Source organism: Aspergillus alliaceus (assembly GCF_009176365.1).
Source record: "Aspergillus alliaceus strain CBS 536.65 unplaced genomic scaffold BDW43scaffold_42, whole genome shotgun sequence".
NCBI lineage: Eukaryota > Fungi > Ascomycota > Eurotiomycetes > Eurotiales > Aspergillaceae > Aspergillus > Aspergillus alliaceus.
Genome location: NW_022474725.1, coordinates 292,980 through 311,499, shown reverse-complemented (window position 1 = coordinate 311,499; position 18,520 = coordinate 292,980). Strand labels below are relative to the sequence as shown.

General features: G+C 49.2%; 5 protein-coding genes across 5 annotated transcripts; 4 read left to right on the top strand and 1 right to left on the bottom strand.

The window, feature by feature from the left end:
* The first annotated feature begins 68 nt into the window (after positions 1 to 68).
* BDW43DRAFT_285655 (nitrogen permease regulator 3 family protein) lies at positions 69 to 2,811 on the top strand. The gene is made up of 2 exons (XM_032042960.1): positions 69 to 1,183; positions 1,239 to 2,811. The coding sequence occupies exons 1-2, from the start codon at positions 112 to 114 to the stop codon at positions 2,630 to 2,632; spliced, it is 2,466 nt and encodes an 821-aa protein (XP_031897370.1). The 5' UTR covers positions 69 to 111; the 3' UTR covers positions 2,633 to 2,811.
* Positions 2,812 to 6,184: 3,373 nt separating this feature from the next.
* Positions 6,185 to 8,985, top strand: BDW43DRAFT_165403 (La domain family). The gene is made up of 3 exons (XM_032038659.1): positions 6,185 to 8,630; positions 8,790 to 8,859; positions 8,912 to 8,985. The coding sequence occupies exons 1-2, from the start codon at positions 6,435 to 6,437 to the stop codon at positions 8,799 to 8,801; spliced, it is 2,208 nt and encodes a 735-aa protein (XP_031897369.1). The 5' UTR covers positions 6,185 to 6,434; the 3' UTR covers positions 8,802 to 8,859; positions 8,912 to 8,985.
* A 1,931-nt stretch (positions 8,986 to 10,916) lies between these two features.
* BDW43DRAFT_285643 (SPFH domain-containing protein) lies at positions 10,917 to 12,562 on the top strand. The gene is made up of 2 exons (XM_032042959.1): positions 10,917 to 11,467; positions 11,545 to 12,562. Exons 1-2 carry the CDS (start codon positions 10,974 to 10,976, stop codon positions 12,329 to 12,331), a joined length of 1,281 nt encoding a protein of 426 aa, XP_031897368.1. The 5' UTR covers positions 10,917 to 10,973; the 3' UTR covers positions 12,332 to 12,562.
* Positions 12,563 to 12,841: 279 nt separating this feature from the next.
* hir1 (putative histone transcription regulator Hir1) lies at positions 12,842 to 16,862 on the top strand. Its single transcript, XM_032042958.1, has 5 exons — positions 12,842 to 13,126; positions 13,256 to 13,330; positions 13,418 to 13,639; positions 13,708 to 16,443; positions 16,507 to 16,862. The coding sequence occupies exons 1-5, from the start codon at positions 13,090 to 13,092 to the stop codon at positions 16,602 to 16,604; spliced, it is 3,168 nt and encodes a 1,055-aa protein (XP_031897367.1). The 5' UTR covers positions 12,842 to 13,089; the 3' UTR covers positions 16,605 to 16,862.
* A 15-nt stretch (positions 16,863 to 16,877) lies between these two features.
* BDW43DRAFT_285633 (RBP protein) lies at positions 16,878 to 18,045 on the bottom strand. The gene is made up of 4 exons (XM_032042957.1): positions 17,677 to 18,045; positions 17,568 to 17,619; positions 17,370 to 17,513; positions 16,878 to 17,268 (listed from the first exon to the last, which is right to left on the bottom strand). Exons 3-4 carry the CDS (start codon positions 17,494 to 17,496, stop codon positions 17,015 to 17,017), a joined length of 381 nt encoding a protein of 126 aa, XP_031897366.1. The 5' UTR covers positions 17,497 to 17,513; positions 17,568 to 17,619; positions 17,677 to 18,045; the 3' UTR covers positions 16,878 to 17,014.
* Positions 18,046 to 18,520: the final 475 nt, after the last annotated feature.

The following is an 18,520-nucleotide window of genomic DNA, read 5'->3' as shown; positions in this document are numbered from 1 at the left end:
CCCAATGAGCGCATCAATGTCACCCGCCAGATAACAAACTACTAACAAAACACCACGATCCAGACCACTCTCAACCCTCCGCCGGGGAGGAAGCCCCTCAATTTTTATCCAATGTCGTCAATCGCCCGACCACCAGACCCATGTCTGGTCGCCATCATCTTAATCGTACGCTCCCGCGCCGGTCCTCGCTTCGTGTTCCATTACCCTCCCAACCCCCTCAGCGAGAACGGTTTCCGCCCAGCGCCCAAAGGCCGACGCCCCTCGCGCGCCAAATCCGCCAAGAGCAACGAGTCGAGTTCCAGCGAGGAGTCCGGGTCGACATCCGACGAGGACGAGGAGGAGTCGCATGCCCAGAGTCAGAATCCGAGCTCAACGCTTCTTGCGGGGAGTGCCCTGTCGGCGGGGCGACGGTGGAGCAATTTCGGCCTCGATGAGCATGGCTCCGTGGCTGCTTCGCCAGGCGGCGATTCACAGCGTCCTGGGTCTATAGGGTCTGGTCGCGCGGTGCGGAAACGGGGTGGGAATTCGGACGTCGAGGATGATCCTGCGGCTGGGTCGGATAGGCAGGAGGATGGAGCGGGGGTTTCGGGAGGGGGCCTCCGTCCGCCGTGGGAGTCGTTGCTTGGGCTGCCGGCTGACGTTTGGGAGAAGCTGTTGAGTCCATCTCGATCGTGGCACAAGCGGCGGTTTGAGGTGGGTATTAATGATCTGGCGTTTGTTGGGTGGCCGGTCTTTGTTCGGGAGGATGGAACGTGGAGGAAGCAGCGGAGGAAGAAGACCAAAAAGACTAGGGCGGAGTGGGAAGGAGGCGAGCTGGGTCATAATGAGAACCCGGAGGATGTGCGCGACGATGGGGATGAGGCCATTGCTGCTTCGACAGAGACCTTGAGCCCCCATACGATGACTGCGTCAGAATCTCAACGGGCGTCGATGGGAAGCGTTAAGAGTTCGAGGACGCTAAGTGAACTGCTTGATGGTGATGATAAGGATTCGATGACCATGTTCAATGTGGTGTTTGTGCTGGATCCTCCGCTGTTGGAGTATTCCATGCGTATTCGGGAGATCTACGATAATATCACCAAGAAATTTGCTAAAGCTTTGAAGTGGGAACAGGCGCGAACAGACTACGTTTGGCGCGAAGCCCAGCACATTTCGCACATCAAAGAGAAAGCGAAAGAAACTAGTACGTTGATACCTCCTTTGACTCTGTATCGAACCTCCGGCGCTGATGATTGCAGGGACCTCTGTCAACACTCTCTACACGGAGCTCATAAACCAGTCCTCTCTAGCGAGGGCAATTTACACCATTTATAGCAGCATTTCAGCGTCCAAGATTGCTTCCGTTCCGCTGAGCCCAGACGTATCTATTTCTCTCCAAATCCCGCCTCTTACCTCAACACCTTATCTTCCTGGGCCAAGCGACAAAGCATACCCAGGCCTTTGGCTTACAACAGCAGATAGCGTTACCCCTGTTGATGATCCCACAGCAGATGAAAACACTGCGCCGCATCATGTTCTGGCTAAACACTTTGCTTTATTGCTACTCAGTGATGAAGCGACAATCCTCAAGGACGTAGAGGCATCGGGAGGTGCTTTAGCTCCCGCGCTTGCCCACTACATCCGATGCTCCAAGCCGACGAAGTCGTTTGCCCAGATATCCGCTTCCTCAGGAATACCGCTCTCCACCATACAGATGCTGGCGAGTCATCTCGTGTACTGGAGGCGGGCACGCGCCATTCCCCCGCTTCACCAGCGGGATACGTACATTGTCTCTCCGAACTGCGACCTTAGCAAACTAGAAATAGCAACTACAGCATATCAATTGGCGTTCCCAACCCTTCCCAGTTTGCCGAAGATGCTGTCGGCCCTGAGCGGCACCCCTAGACCCTACGGCAGCTTTATTCCGAGTAAAGACCACAAAGAAGCTTATTTTGCGATCCTGGCATGGCTACTACGGGGAGGATGGGTGACACAACTCCGAACATTTGCGAGGGTGAAGGTCTCTCCAGAGATTAAAATGGCTGTTGAGATGGCTCTTCGACGTGAGGAAGTGGACAAGTATCTTAAGAAACAAGGATCATCCTTTCGCTCAGACACCAGCAAGCACAGCGACGAAACATCCAAGGATGAAGACAATGACGATGACGCCAGCTCGTCATCATCGTCCTCCCTCGCAAGTCAAGGTAGCGGGGAGGAAACGCCCATGCCCGGCCGATATAAACCTGACGGCAAGCTACATCTCTCGCACTCCCTATTAGACCGTAACACGTCTCTGAAAACAGCATCCTTGATTCTGTTCCCTCATCGCGCCTCACCGCTGGAGACTCGATGGCTAGACGAGATCGTTTCACGATTTCCCGAACAGCCCAGGTTCTCCGTCCGAGGGAGAGCTAATATTGATGAGAACGACCCGGAATATGCAGGGCTTCGAATATCCATGAAGAAGCTCTGGCCGGCCTACATTAAGTACTTCAATGGGATGGATGCACTTGAGAAGGTACCGGTGCGTGAGAACCTGAAGCGTAAACTGGTCTGGCAGGTCCTTACGCGTCTGGGCCTAGTCACCAGTTCACAGTCATCCATCGAACTGAACCCCAGTGAGCAGGTGTTAATCGGTGTCAGACATTGGTAGCGCGTTGATGATCAGATTTTATGTAATGACTGCACGACCGGTACATGACTATGTACAGTAGGACTATTTCCGTAGGAATAATGAGACACCTATATGATAAGTATGACCTATCAGCATTCCGGAAATAGAATCCAGACCATGATTATTTGACTAATCCAATGGCTTCCCATCGTTGATCATGTGATATGCCGGATCTTTCGGCCGCCGTCCTTACAGAGCCAGCGGATCCGAAGAATTCCGAGCAATATCCCCGAGCCTCAGCCCTAATAACCTTGCGCTAAGCGACCGTTCAGCATGCCCTTTTCTGTTCTCCTACATCGAACTGCCTAACCGCATAGGTAAGGTAGCGAGGGTAAGGAACCTCGTCCTTTCCGCCTCGGCATCTACGGCGGCTACCATTGGTGCACGGGCTCTGCACTGGGATGTGAGGAACAGAAACCTTCATCCCCACGGCTCACGCCGGAAGGGTATGCGAATGCGTATATAGATCACGTGGGGTACTTCCGAATATACCGGATATATTTAACATACATATAAAATTAGTACCAGTACTTTTTGAGCTGCTGTATCACTTTGATTGCGTTTTCGGTCCCTTGGGTATTAAGAAGAAGACTGTCTTCATCAAAATCTCATGTGGAGCGGATTAATGAGATGATTGAGAGATGATGCGTGACCGATGCGTATCATTCATACATAACTATGGGTAATTATTGAAGAAATTTATGGTTGAAACCATGTTTCGAGGGATTGGGAAAGTTGGTCACTGACTCAAGTTACCCGATCCGAAACGTGGGTTATTTTACCGAAAACTTGCCCTTCCGCTGGTTTGTCGTACGTAATTAGCAGGCCCTTAGGGAAAGTGGAGGGTACTGATTTAGTCAAGTGTATTCGAGAGGACTTTCAATCTAATTGAATCACTTGTATAAAATTGTGGCTGCTCTTTCATCTTGTTGTCCTGGGCTTGTAAGATTGTTGGACTTGCTTTGACAGGTGCCCCACTGGTATGTAACATCCTTACAGTACAGCCTTTATATGCATGCCTCAGGAAGCGACATCCTTGTTGCTGTTTATGATTTTCGCATACTTAGTCGCTGACCACAAAGAATGAAGGAATAAGGTTTAATGAGAAGGAACAGGAAAGGATTAACCCAAATGGAAGTCCAACAATAAAACAGTCAAAAAAAGTAGATGACTGGTATGCAACAAATCCATCAACAAGATGAGATATATCGTGTGTAATCCTAGAATATAAAACTAAATTTCACAAGAATCCTATTATTTCCTTTGTCGTTCAATTCTAGCGCATGACATCACCCAAAAGCGTTGTTGGAATTTCTTCCCATTTATTTATTGTCCTGTTGTATCACCAACGTCTCTCCAATGATGGATGCTGGATAGTTACATGGGTCAGTTAATAGAGGGGTCCTCCCTCCATGGTAATTTGCACATTGGTCACGGACTACCCCTCCATGAACGCCCCCCCAATATTGTTGCGCGATACGCCGGTGTCACTCACATTGCTTCAATTGCACTGTTGGTATAGAGCTTCTCGAACTCTTGGTGGGGGAGTGTCGGTACAGCACCTTTCTTTGCTTTTTTTTTCTTCCCTTTTTTTCTCTTAGATCACCTGCAGTTCGGGGGTATTGTCCAAATAGAAACGGTTACCCTGCAGGTTCAACAATAATACACTTTAGTGGTTAGGATTGGCGTAGTGATAGTACATACAGATAATCTACTTAAAGTTGGGATGTTATGCACATTGTGACCTAGTCTTAGAGGGGAAGCGCGACTCTATAGACATGTCGGCAATGTGCTCGCGTAGTGTTTGGTCCAGAGTCGTCGAAGCAGGGAAAGATAATTAGGATGAAGATCCATCTGTCAGGGATATGAATTGGCGCAGCTTCTTTGCTATAGAGTCCTTGTTCTGTTCTTACTACCTCATTTAGCCAATGTCAAATTTGTGTTGTATATGGGAATACGTTGTAATTGTAGATAGTATGTACCTTCATGCTAGGTTGACTAGGTATCGTACTTGCGCATTCTACTACTTATGGTAGGGGTTGAGGGATATATAAGTGAAAGAAAGGACGTAGAAGATCTATTGAACTAGACCTTCACAAACAAGTCTTCTCTTCTTCTACTTTTGTCTTTGATCTTTTGTCACTTTCTAGGCAGAGAAGAAACCAGTGGTTCATTTCTCCCCCAGAAGCCCTGAAGTCCACTAAAAAGCAGTGCCTGAGGTAAGAGGAACAAACGGGCGGACGGGAGTGAACAATTACCATTACAATTTTTTTTTTACCCTCTTTCTTTCTTTCTTTCTTTCTTTCTTTTTTTTTTTTTTTTTTTTTTTTTTTTTTTTTTTTCTTACTGTCCACTCTCAGAGTACTTTCTTTGCTTACCATTTGTTAGTGACGAACCCCATCTTAAGACGCGGGAAAATACTTTCAGAAACTTTTTTTTTGTCCACAATTATTACTTTCCAACTTGTTCGGATTTTCTTCCACGTCCCCTCCAAATTATTATTGTTAATTTTTTTTTTTTTTTTTTAATTTCCTCTTTCTCTCACACATTGTTAGTTCTCCTCTCTCCTCTTTCTGTGTACTTCCCTTTCCCTCTCCCTCTCTCTCTATTGCCCATTTTCTTACACCCCTCTTCCCCTCCCCTCCTCTCCCCTCTTAAAACACACTCTTGGGTGTTGTCTTCCCTCCATTCTTCCTTCATCCTCATCATCGACCGTCGTAACGTTGGTGGTGCAGAGGTTGTGCTTACACTTCTAGTGCTCATCTCCGTTCTCCGATCTTCTTCCCACGTCCTGCATTCGCGGGAATTTTCGTTGGCTAGGGTACATTGACCGGTTGCTCCCTTGAATTTTTTTTTTATCGTTCTCCGCACGAGTCCTGCCTTGAAGTTTCCCGTTCGCAGTTCTCAACCTTTCTTCTTTTGACTTGTTCTTACACCTCTTCCCCTCACAGGGAATTTGTTAATCTCGGAGTTGACTTTCCAACGACTATTCCGTAGCGTCGTCGCCACGTGCAAAGTCGCGCCTCACTACGCTTCACAAGGGGCTACGCCGACAAGGTCCTCTCAAACTTCCGACTTAAGTCGTTCTTCAATTTCATATATTACATTGCTGTTCAACTGCTCCGCTGGTGCCATTCGCATCTGCTGAGCTTGTGGATTTGCCGACGGACCGAACTGTCGAGCCGCACAAACCGAGTGAGTTTCTTTTTTTCTTTTTTCTTTTTAGTTGGTTTGCAGCATTCAGTGAACCCACGCACGAAAAACGTATCGTGCTCATCATTCGAATCTTGCATCAACAGATACCGTCTTCTAGTCGAAGTTTATACCCTTCGCACCTCGGTTCACTCTTCTCTCGGACGTCATTCAAGCCGACCTTGAAACGAACCGAACCTGTTCTAAAATCCTTTGCGCGACTATACCGATGCGATTCGTCTCTTAGGTGGCTTGTATACCCAAGTTCAACGTATCTGTCTTTACGCTTCGTTCCTCACGACAACGAAGAAGTATCCTCTTTTCCTGACCGGATAAACCGACAGCTCCACGAATTGCGTACCCAGTAGAATTGAACTCCAGTGACGGGACATTGCAGTTTGGTGGGGTAGCAAGAGGGCGGAAGTTGATTCTTCTAATAGCCATCAGCGTGAGAACTGTTTCGCCCATAATCGGCGCGACCAGGCTTTTTTGATCGGAGTTGCCATACAAAGGCCCCGTTCTCTGGCAGAACATCATCCTCCTTTACTTTCTCAACCAGATATATTAGAACTCGTTCGATTACAAAACAATGGCTGCTACATTTTCTTATGCCCAAGCGGCTAAGGGCGTTACCCCTGCACAACCGTCAGCAAAGGCAGCAGAGCCAAATCAGGCCTTGAAACCAGAGGAGCAGAATGCCAGCGCTGCTTCTGAAGGCGAAAATGCCGTGACTTCGAAGACGGAGGCGTCACCGGAAACCGAGAAGGCTCCTGCCAACTCTGACAAGGAATTGGAATCCACAGTTGTTGAGGACTTCAAGGATGTTTCGGGAACTTCCTCTCCCAGTGTGGGCGCTTCTTCGGCCTCGACATCACCGAAGGATGATGAGGGTTCAAATACACCAAATGGCACTTCGGAATCCACATGGGATAAGCAGTCTCAAGCCTCGGGAACAGACAAGCAGACCAACGGAGCCGAGAATACCAAGGAGAAATCTGCCGAGAAGGAACAGAGCGAGCCTCCGAAAGTGCTTAAGGCTGCTCCTCTTCCAGCAGTAAATATATGGCAACAGAGGAAGGAGGCCCAAGAAGCCAAGGCTAAAACCTTGAAGCCCGTTGGACCTGCTGCCAAAACTGGAACTTCGAAGACCACTTCTGCGGCTTCTTCGGTCTCTGGGGACGCTCAGCAAGAGCAGTCGAAGGCTGGCTCGAAGAAGAAGGGAGGGGATGCCGAAGGTGCTAAGGATAGGAAATCCAAGGGACGCGATGATGCTGCATCCCTTCCTCCCGTAGCGGACGCCACTATGTGGCCCACACCTCACAGTGCCCAGGGTGAAGAGAAGAAGAAGACTGAGAAGAGCCCTGTCATCCGCCCCTCTGGCAAAGAGAAGTGGATGCCAGTTCCTTACGTGCCTTCTGCTGTTTTCACTACCCCTCTCCCTTCTGCTGCCCGTCGAGGCGGAAGAGCTCCTCGTGCTGGAAGGGACAGCGCTCGCAATGGAACCCATGGTTCTACCGCTGCCGCTGATAAGGCTACTGCTGGCCAAGTAGCCCAAGGCTCAACCACCAAGCAGGCTTCGCCCGCTGAGAGGGGAAGGAACGAGCCTAACTCAGCTCGCGCGAACTCGCTCCCTGCCCCGTCCAGGCGTTCCAACAGCGCCGATACTGGACTGCCAGACTCACGTAAGAACCAAGCGGCGGACCGAAGCCGTGGACCTAAGGGTACTGAGAATGCCAACGCCCCGCCAGCTGGTAAGCATGGTAACGGAGGTGACAACTTCCCCCGTCATCACCGTGAGGGCAAGGGATTCTCCAGGAATCACGACGCAGCACACAAGGGTGGCGACCACACCTCCAAAAACCCGCACTTGCCTGCGGATGCACAGGCTAACCCTCGCTCAGGCTCATCCAACGACCGTCGCTTTGAGAACGGCCCCAAGTCTGCCGACTTCGGCGGCTTTCATGATCGCAAGGACAAGGAATTTCCCCGTAGTGACAGAGGCCGTGGCTCCCACCGTGGACGTGGTGGTTTTGGCGGTCCTCAGAACTCTCACTATCCTAACAACCATGTGTCACATAATGGTTTCATGCACCCGAAGTCCTTCGGCTTCAGCGAGCGCCGGTCGCAGCAGCATAACTCTGGAGGCCACAGGATGGCTTTGAGGTCGCCGTCATTGCCAAATTCTGGCTCCGTGTACGGTGTCTACCCTTACCCTGCTGATCTCAATACCATGTATGGTTACCAGCCGGTGCATCCTGGCCCCATGACAGCTGTCCCCTATCAGCAATATATGGAGCCTTTCTCCCTCATGGGAATGATATCGATGCAGCTTGAGTACTACTTCTCCGTTGATAATCTCTGCAAAGATCTCTTCCTCCGGAGACACATGGACGCTCAGGGCTACGTGCCATTGACTTTCATCGCTGGTTTCAAGAGAATCAAGACCCTGACCGAAGACTTTGAGCTGCTTCGCCATGTCTCTCGTCAACTAAGAAACGTCGAGTATCTGCAGAATGAGGATGGTGTTGATCGACTCCGTCCAAGAGAAAAATGGGACCAGTGGGTCCTTCCTGTCGAGCAGCGTGAACCCACCGCTCAGCATGAGGGTCCTAGCAAGTCCGATGAGAGTGCCGCAGCCCAGAACCATGTTAATGGCGCAGTGAACGGATCGGCACAAATAGTCAATGGAACTAGTGAAGGCCCAGTCTCGAAGACGTCATTGTCTTCCGCCGCCCCGGAGTTTTCGCCTTCTAAGGGCGTGGAAGTCCAAAACGAAACTGCAACTGTAGGGTTCCCCTTGATCTATATCCCTTCCGGATGGACAAATTGAAAGTTTTGTGATTGTGTCGTGCATAGACTAGATCATTCTAGTTTTCCACAATTCAACCCCTTTCACATTTTACCACTGGTTTGACCAATGCATTCGTTGACAATATTCAAACAGTCTGCCAATTAGCTGCTTTCCGTTATGAGCCTTACCCCTTGTCCCAGAGTTGCTGCAGTTAAACTTCTAGGTAAGTGTCCCGGCCAAGTCCAAGCTTCTCGTCATCACTAATTCCTGCCTAGTCAGGATATGAGCTTTGTTAAACCCAGCGTGGAACAGCTGGGCTCCCAAATGTGTCACTGAAGTCAATCTGCTGGCTTATGGGCGAAGGGAATAGACTCTCAGCTTGGGTTTACATCCTCCAATTCCCCCACAAATTCTCCATTTCTTTTCAACGAGTTCTTGACGAACGAAGTTTAGCGGTAAAACTCGCCACGGCGACCGCGACATGGATGTTCAGTACCAATTCTGGTCGCATTTCTTGGTCCAAAATTTCAATGCACAAATGTACAATGAATTTAAGAGTCTAGCGTTTGATGATATTGCACGAAACGTCAGCAACGGTTCCAACAGATTGATTCATTTTTACGTTCTTTTCTGTCGAGCAGTGGGATCTTTCCTGGTGAGGTTAACATGGATGACGAAAAATTTCCAAGTGCCGGGAAGTGCACGGAGTCCTCCCCGGTTTTCACATTCAGCCTGGCAGAGTGAATCTTCCGAACCCAGGAATTGCAGAAAGATCAACTGTTTCCCGGGGTTTAACTTGAGAGCCGAGCTGAAAAAGTGATTTTGTTTGTTTCTTTTACTTTATTCACCATCTATGTTTTTTTTTTCTCGTGGTTTATTATGACTTGCATTACTATCTGTCAGCTTTTGCATCTACGCTTGTCGAATCGCCGATGACGATCTTCCAGCGGAATGGGTTGATATATGCACATTGCGTCTCGGCTTCTGCTTTTGCTTTCCTTTTATCCCCTTCTAGTTCCCCATTTTGCTTTAGTCATGGGAAGGTTTTAAAAAATTCTGGAGTCCGGGCATGTTTTACTGTGCAGTATCTTCTGCAGTCTCCATCTGATGCTTGCTTCTGTGGTGCGCCTGGCTGAACTTCTTTCCCACGGACATAGATAGTTCATCCGGCTTCTTTCTAATATGCGATAATGTTTCTCTTGTGCTCTCGATTATTTCTAGTACGAATGGAAGGAAAACACCAAAAGAAAAAAAAAAGATAATTTTACTTCAACATGGGTCCCACTGGAGTTACAAAGGAGACATCTGAACTCGGCACATTACAATGAGTATTCATCCCATGAAAGGATTTCTCACACGTTTATTGCATCTCTGCTCTCTTGTCTTTATTTACTGACTATTACCTGTTTATACTGCGTGGCGTGTGGTTTCAGTTTTCACGAGAAAGGGACTTTGTATCTCGGATGGTAATGTTATATCCATTATTTCATCGTCACCACCTTTATTTCCTTGCCTTTTTTCTATTCTCTGTAGTTTGGGTAAAGAAAAGCAAGTTGAATATTTCATTTTTTGTTCCTCTTTTTTTCACCTCTTCTTTTTCCCCTTCTCGGATATATAGCGCTCTTACGAGATTCAAGGTATTTATGAGGTCAGTCAGGGTTCCTATACCGTTATATTCATATACCAATGTCAGGATTTCTTGATAGATTCTTATCACGAGTAGAGCAGAATGTAATTAGTGCCTTTTCTGTCCGTGCTACTTTGTACTGCAACGTGTGGTATTCTAACTGTCTAGCTGGTTTGAGGAGCAGCTGATCATATAACTATATACACTCGGGTGACTGTAATGTACGTTGTACTACAGCGAATTTATTCAGCTGCACTCCGCAGCATATAGCCAACTGAAGTTTTGTTTCTGGTGCGGACTAAGCTCTGTATTTAAGCGAGGGTCAAATGTTTGGTAGATGTTAATAATATGTTATTTCAGACTGCTGACCTCTGCACCCCATGCCATATGCCATTCCATTCACACCTAGCATTTACCTATAAGATTTCCTTAAACTAAATTGATACTGACCAATTGAAATAATAGAATTTTCAGGACAGAGAAAGGCCAGCATCAAACCATCACTACTATTTCTCAATGGTCCAAAAAGGTCCAATGAGCAGCGTTCTGATTGTATAAGATGACTCAGCATGTTTTATGCCTCAGGCACCATAGACGCAAGTGACCCGTAGCTTCAAGCTTCACCCGCCCCAGATCGGTCTCCAGCGTCCAACTGTCTCGACACAACCATTGCTTCACAGAGATCGATCCACACGTCCCAGTATATCACAATGGATGTGGCCTCTAGGCAGTCTACGAGACTGCTGCGGTCCTCCTCCAACGCAGTTACGTCCCGCTTACTCCAGAACCCTCGTCTTCCTACCTCCGCACTTACATCTACGCACACCTTGAATAACATTCGACGAAATGTCTCTTCGTCACCTCGGAGACTTGCGCCTGAATCATTGCTGAACTTCGGAACCGGACCGCAACCAGGGGCACCTGCTACGTATTTTGCCAATCGCTCGACCCTCCCCATTAACACGGTTATTCGATTCGTTCCTCAACAGACAGCATGGATCGTGGAGCGAATGGGAAAGTTCCACCGGATTTTAGAACCGGGCCTTGCGGTTCTGGCCCCGTTTATTGATCGGATCGCTTACGTCAAGAGCTTGAAGGAGTCGGCCATCGAGATTCCGAGTCAAAATGCTATTACTGCGGATAACGTCACACTGGAGCTGGATGGTGTGCTGTACACGAGGGTTTTCGACGCGTATAAGGCGAGGTGAGTTTTTTTTTTGTGCTTCTCAAAGTTGGGTGCGGAGTCGGGACTGGACTGACGCACGGTGTTGTCAATGATAGCTACGGTGTGGAGGATGCGGAGTATGCTATCTCTCAACTTGCACAGACGACGATGCGTTCGGAGATTGGCCAGCTTACCCTCGACCATGTGCTGAAGGAGCGCGCGACATTAAATACCAATATCACGCAGGCCATCAACGAGGCAGCACAAGACTGGGGTGTTATTTGTCTACGATACGAGATCAGGGATATCCATGCGCCGGAGGGCGTTGTCGAGGCTATGCATCGCCAGGTCACAGCTGAGCGGTCGAAGCGTGCTGAGATTCTCGACTCCGAGGGTCAACGGCAGAGTGCGATCAACATCGCTGAGGGTCAGAAACAGTCCGTGATCCTGGCTTCGGAGGCTATGCGGCAAGAACAGATTAACCTTGCTGCTGGTGAGGCTGAAGCAATCTTGTTGAAGGCACAGGCTACCGCGAGAGGCATTGACGCTGTTGCTCGGTCCATTGAGGCTGGAAAGGAGAATGCTCACGGGGCTGTCAGTCTGAATGTCGCCGAGAAATATGTCGATGCTTTCTCCAAACTGGCCAAGGAGGGTACTTCTGTTGTCATTCCCGGAAATGTTGGTGATCTGGGTGGAATGGTTGCGAATGCCATGGCTATCTATAAAAACATCAATGAGAGCCAGGCAAAAAATGTGGCGGCGAAGACTCTGGGGGTAAATCCTGTTCAGGACCATGCTTCCCACCCGTCTGAGGTCAGCCCGAAAGTTGAGGAGACTCTCGGTGACGATGCCGCAGATAAAGTGCTAGACGAGTTTGAAGAGACTGGAAAGCAGCAGAGATAATCTATGGCGATGGACTGATAAACTGTATTATTCCCTCTACAGGCATATTGTCTTTTTTAAGGGGTTCTTTGACGTCTTCTCTCCGGTCGACTGTTATCCCTAGTACCTTTGCACGATTGCTTTCAGATGTGTACAAAATACCTATATCCGTCACATTATATCTTTATCACCACTCCTCTTCAGTCTTTTTTTTCATATTTTTTTTTTTTTTTAATTGCCAAAACATTTCTTTAGGAATGTGCTTAAAAAAGAAGCGCCTCGGGGAAAAGCTTTGTGGCCATTGCCTGTTTAGCGTATTGCCTTAGTTATTTGAGGAGAGTGAGACCTCTGTTCAAGTGTATATTATGTACGGTAGACGAGTTGAGATAGTAATTGTAGGTTGCAGTTGAATAGGAATAAACGTACCGTAAGGCACCAGTGCTGGGCCTGAGAATCTTAGGCGGAGAAGGTGAAAAGCACAGATCACTCGACTTGCCGCTTTACTTCTTCGGGAGATCGCGACTTCTCTAAAGATCGGCGCGCACTCCATTGTTCGCGTTACTGGACTTTATCTCCTGAACCCGATAGTCAATCTTTTATACCAAGTCTATTTAATCCCACCCTTCTCGCTCAGAAAGGAGACCCTCGGGTCCGATGATTGTGCACACAGCTGCTTTGCGATGCCCCAAATAATCTATCTTTAATCCACGTCAACTTCCCCCGGATCCTGCGCACAAGGGATTCTTACAGGATCAAAAGGAAGCAACATAGCTGTTGCGATGCATATCATAAAACCTGTTTGGCTGACGCATGGAGGTATTCACCCTTTTGTTTAGCCGGCTCTAACATTCAGTCCCCTACCGTGCTCTCTTTCACGAACGATGGCATACAACTATACCTGTTCGACACCCATATAGCTGACAGCGACATTTCGCTATCTTATAGGTGAGCGGAAAGATTTCGAAGTTTATAGTTGCGATGTGTCACCCGATGGAAGTCGTTTAGTTACAGCTGCTGGAGGTTGGTTCTCCATATCCTACGATACCCCTCGGCCGCGAAACGATGGATTCAATCGGACTGGTATTGACCTCGACCCTTGAATTATAGATGGATACGTTCGGATATGGTCGACGGAAGCCATTTGCAATACCGAAGACCCTGCAGTCGTTGGCAAGCCAAAGCAGTTGGCATCGATGAGCAACCACTCCGGTACGATTCATACTGTTCGGTTTTCACCTAACGGGAAGTACCTCGCATCCGGAGCGGATGATAAAATTGTGTGTATTTACACATTGGATGCGAACCCTCCGTCGCATGCTACAACATTTGGTGGGTGTTGAACTCCAAGTCTCAAGGCTTGTTCGGGTTACAAGCGGCGGCTGATACGTTGCACCTAGGGTCAAACGAGGCACCTCCTGTGGAAAACTGGCGCACGGTTCGGAGACTGATAGGCCACGACAATGATGTTCAAGATTTGGGCTGGTCCTACGATTCTTCTATCTTGGTGTCTGTGGGCCTGGACTCCAAGGTGGTAGTGTGGTCAGGACATACGTTCGAAAAGCTGAAGACGATATCCATACACCAGAGTCATGTCAAGGGGATAACTTTCGATCCAGCCAATAAGTATTTTGCTACGGCAAGCGATGATCGCACTGTCCGAATTTTCCGGTTCACCTCTCCTGCTCCGAACTCGACCGCTCATGACCAGATGAACAATTTTGTTCTTGAACAGACCATCTCCGCCCCTTTCGCCAACTCCCCCTTGACTGCTTATTTCCGTCGATGTTCTTGGTCGCCCGACGGTATGCACATCGCCGCTGCAAATGCGGTCAACGGACCGGTCAGTTCCGTTGCGATAATCAACCGTGGATCTTGGGATGGGGACATCAACCTGATCGGACACGAAGCCCCGGTTGAAGTTTGTGCATTTTCCCCGCGGCTGTATGCCATCGACAAACAGACAACAGATAACCAACATGGCGCACAAAACCTGGTCACCGTAATAGCCTGCGCCGGAGGAGATAAGTCCCTAAGCATCTGGATCACCAGTAACCCCAGGCCAATTGTGGTTGCCCAGGAGCTTGCGGCTAAATCTCTATCCGATCTGGCTTGGAGCCCCGACGGAAAATGTCTTTACGCAACCGCATTGGATGGCACGATACTGGCAGTTCGATTTGAGGACGGTGATCTGGGCTACGCAACGGCTATGGAGGAGAATGAGAAATCGCTCACCAAATTTGGTACTAACAGAAAAGGCGCCGGTATCACAGAGACTCCGGATGGATTGTTGCTCGAGGAGAAGAGCAAGGCTGGGGAGATCAAAGGCGTGGAAGGGCGAATGGGAGCCCTGATGGGCGATGATCAGGCGGATAATATGACCAATGGAAAGCCCGCGCCTCTACCTTCTAATACCGCGACCCCTGCACGGGCATCGTCTCCAGCTCCAGACGCACAGAAGAACCAAACAAATGGAACCGCAACGCCGTCGGCCCCAGAGCCAGAGAAGCCGGATCCGTATCAAGCAAAACTTGAAAGGCTGAAGCAACGTCCCACATACACCAAGGAGGGCAAAAAGCGCATTGCGCCTCTCTTAGTGTCTGGCGCAGGTGCAGCCGAGTCTTCTCTGCCCCAAGCTCGCTTAATGGCCTCGGTTAGCAACCAAGTGAAGGCCGACACACCGCAGTCTATTGTCGATCTCTCTAAGCCTTTTGATGGCTTACCCAAGGGGGGCCTCGCTACTCTACTCTTTGGGAATAAGCGTAAGCTCGCTCAGCCTGAGGACGACGACGATGGACATGTGGAAAAGCGAGTGGCATTGGCAAGCCAGAATGGCGCTACCCCTCTGCTTGTGAACACCCCGGATGGCCTTCTCCCTGCACGACCCGAACCCGCTTCTACCGGTCAGCAACCAACCCCAGAGTTCATCCGACCTGCAGTGACGAATCCTTGTATGGCTATGAGCCAGGTACGATTGGCTGTGCCAAAAGTCCGAAGTCAGATCGTGCGAGCCATTGATCCTAATGGGAAGCCGACTGAACCGCCGAGTGCGTCGGGAGAGTCTAGTAAATCCCGTGTTGACGTTGTATTTGAAGCTCGTAACCCATCTCCCGCTAGCTTGACCGGCCGCGCAGTGGACCGGGAGCCAGTGCGGCTCACCTTGCTACGAGGCGAGCAGCCCGTGTGGCAAGACTTTCTTCCACGGACTGTGCTCCTTGTGACCGGTAACCAGAGCATGTGGGCTGCGTCTTGCGAAGACGGATCAGTCTACATCTGGAGCCCAGCCGGCCGTCGCCTCGTTAGCGCGCTTGTCCTTGAGGCACAGCCGGTAATCCTGGAATGCAATGGTCCTTGGATCCTCTGCATATCGGCTGTTGGAATGTGTTATGTCTGGAATGTTAAGCACCTTTCTTCGCCCCATCCGCCCATCTCCCTTCAACCGGTACTGGATGCGGCAATCCACACCCTGGGCGCGCATCCCTCAGCCGCGCCGGCGATCACCAATGCGCGGGTCAATTCCGAAGGCCGAATCGTGGTCGCCTTGTCAAATGGGGAGGGTTATGCTTATTCGCCGTCCATGTATACATGGCAGCGGATCTCAGAGGCCTGGTGGGCGGTTGGCAGCCAGTACTGGAACACCACCGAAGCGCCGGTGGGCAACCTTCAGTCTGCCGATTCGACGAAAGACAAAGACGCGAAGGCTGCCGTGTCCGCCGGTATTATCCCGTTCTTGGAGCGCAACACGACTAGCGAGACCCTACTCCGCGGACGAGCATACTTCCTCCAGCGATTGATCAAGGTTCTTCTGTCCCGGGAAGGCTACGAGAGTTTCGAGTCGAGCGTGTCTATTGCTCACCTGGAGAACCGACTTGCGGCAGCATTGTCCCTCGGGGCCAAGGAGGAGTTCCGGCTGTACCTCTCGATGTATGCCAAACGGATCGGAGCGGAGGGCCTGCGGACGAAGGTCGAAGAGTTGTTAAAGGGCTTAATTGGTGGATTATTTGAGGAAGATGAAGAAGGGGCCGTCCGGCGCCTCCAGGAAAACGAACAAGAAGATCGAAACTGGCTAGAAAGTTCAGAGACCCTCTGTGGCTGGCCGCGGGAGGTGTTATTGAAGGAGGTCATCCTCTCACTGGGTAGGCATTTATTCTCCCCGAGGGTTGTACTGATAGCCTGGTGCTGATACTGACATTGCACAGGCAAACACCGCGATCTCCAGCGGGTAACGGTACCATATGCCAAGTTACTGGGAGTCGTAGATGGCGAGTCACATGCGGGCGATGCCATGGAAACATGAGCGTACGGTGGCTTTTTTTGGTGTTCATCGGCGTTTTCTTGAGGGTTATACTATGGGTCTGGGTGGCATGTTTACTTTACTTCTCCGTGGAGAAGATTTTCAACGTCCAATTTGCTAATAAAAGTGGCACACGGATTCCTGAATTCTTTTTATCATGTGCTATAGTATCTTACTTATTGAGTGCCAGATATAGGGTCAGCGATTTTTCTGGACCGATTCAATTCATCTTACTGAGCTTATGAATAGCAAAACTCTACACATTGAAGTCACATTTTTCAAACAACGCAAAGATCCATCCTAACACAAACTCAATAACTAACTACTATCAACATAGACCAATTCCAACTATGTAAGACAAAACAAGACCAACCCACCCCCTCCCACAAAGACAAGACGGAATCAATAAACGCCTAAATCCACGACACTGAAGGAATCCAATAGAACCCCCTTTCATGCTGTTCACCGCAGTTCGAGCAGAGCAAGGCATGGGCCGGACTGGGATTATTGGGTCCGTTCTGCAGGATATCAAGCATGAAGGCGTCGCTGTGGACGCCTAGTGCTAGTGCGTTGTGGACGAGGTCATCGAGACCAGAGTGCTTGCCGCAGTTTGTGCAGACTCGACGCGCCTGGCCCATTATATTGCCACGGAGGGTTATGGAGGTGGCTGTTGTTTTAGTAGTTAGTTCGTGGAAAGAGAGAGAGAGTGTGTGTGTGTCTGTGTGTTGACTACAGAATGAAGCAAAAGAGAGATAAAAGAAGACATACCATCCGTCTTCAACATAGACGCAATATGAGTACGTTCGGTGTCCGACAGAACCCAGCGGTATCCGATGGTATCGTCCACATGAAGGAGTTCCGTTGCAGGAGGAATCGCTGCTGTCAATGCGACCATGGTAACTTTATATCCGTCTGAGATAATTAATTAAATTGGTTGGAAAGAATGAAATAGAAGAGAATTCTTACTATTGATGAATATAGCCAGGGAAAAGAAGGTATTCTAGGATCCATTTATACCCTAATCGCCCAGGATCAACTCATCTCATGTCCGAACTCGAGTTAAACGTACACTTACTTTGCTTTTTCTTTGACTTCCCCTCTTTCCCAAATCCATTATCACCATCATCCATGCAGATCTCTGCACCTACACAACGCCCACTTACCATCATGATTGGCGAGACATCACAAGATCGGACGCGAGTAGCAAAAGCCGGGTACCCATACCTGCAATCACCATTCAGCTCAGCTCGGCCTTCCCCCAATGGGTAACCCAGCCTCTAATTTACAATCTTGCGCGTCATGGCGTGGCAATCCTACCCCTCACAACACAATGCAATGCATGCAATGCGATCCAATACATAGACCTGCATCGCAGATCACAGCCTCTCTACCTAGGTAAACCCATGTTCTCGCAAGGCCAAACCAACAGACTATCTAGTCAAACGTTCTCCGTACAGCGATGTAGTCAGTAAAAGTTGTTCCTGATTGGTCCAGTTCCATTCACCCAGCGCTGACGATCAAACTGTGATTGGTGGGCGGGAAGAGCTGGAGTGGACAGACATGCGTGGTGCGACCTTGTGCATGCGGCGCTTGAGAGATCAGATTGGGCTATTGTGGGTGGATAATCTTTGTTAATGGCGAGAAGTTGAAGTTGATCATTTATTTTGGTCTGATTGGATATACTTTTCTGGGTGATTGGGGGGGGGTGGGGTTAGAATTGTGTGATAGGATGAATTCTGGAGTGTGTTGTATTTTCGTATGCATATATTAAGAGTTGTATGTCGTAGCTGTTTCTAGTAGTAATGGACCCTAAGAGGAAATTCGAGTAGTGTTTTCGTATACTAGTAATGGCTCTAGAGATTGGGTGATAGTACTGGGCTTCTTACATCCTTACTAAGATCTCACACGAGACGGCCTGA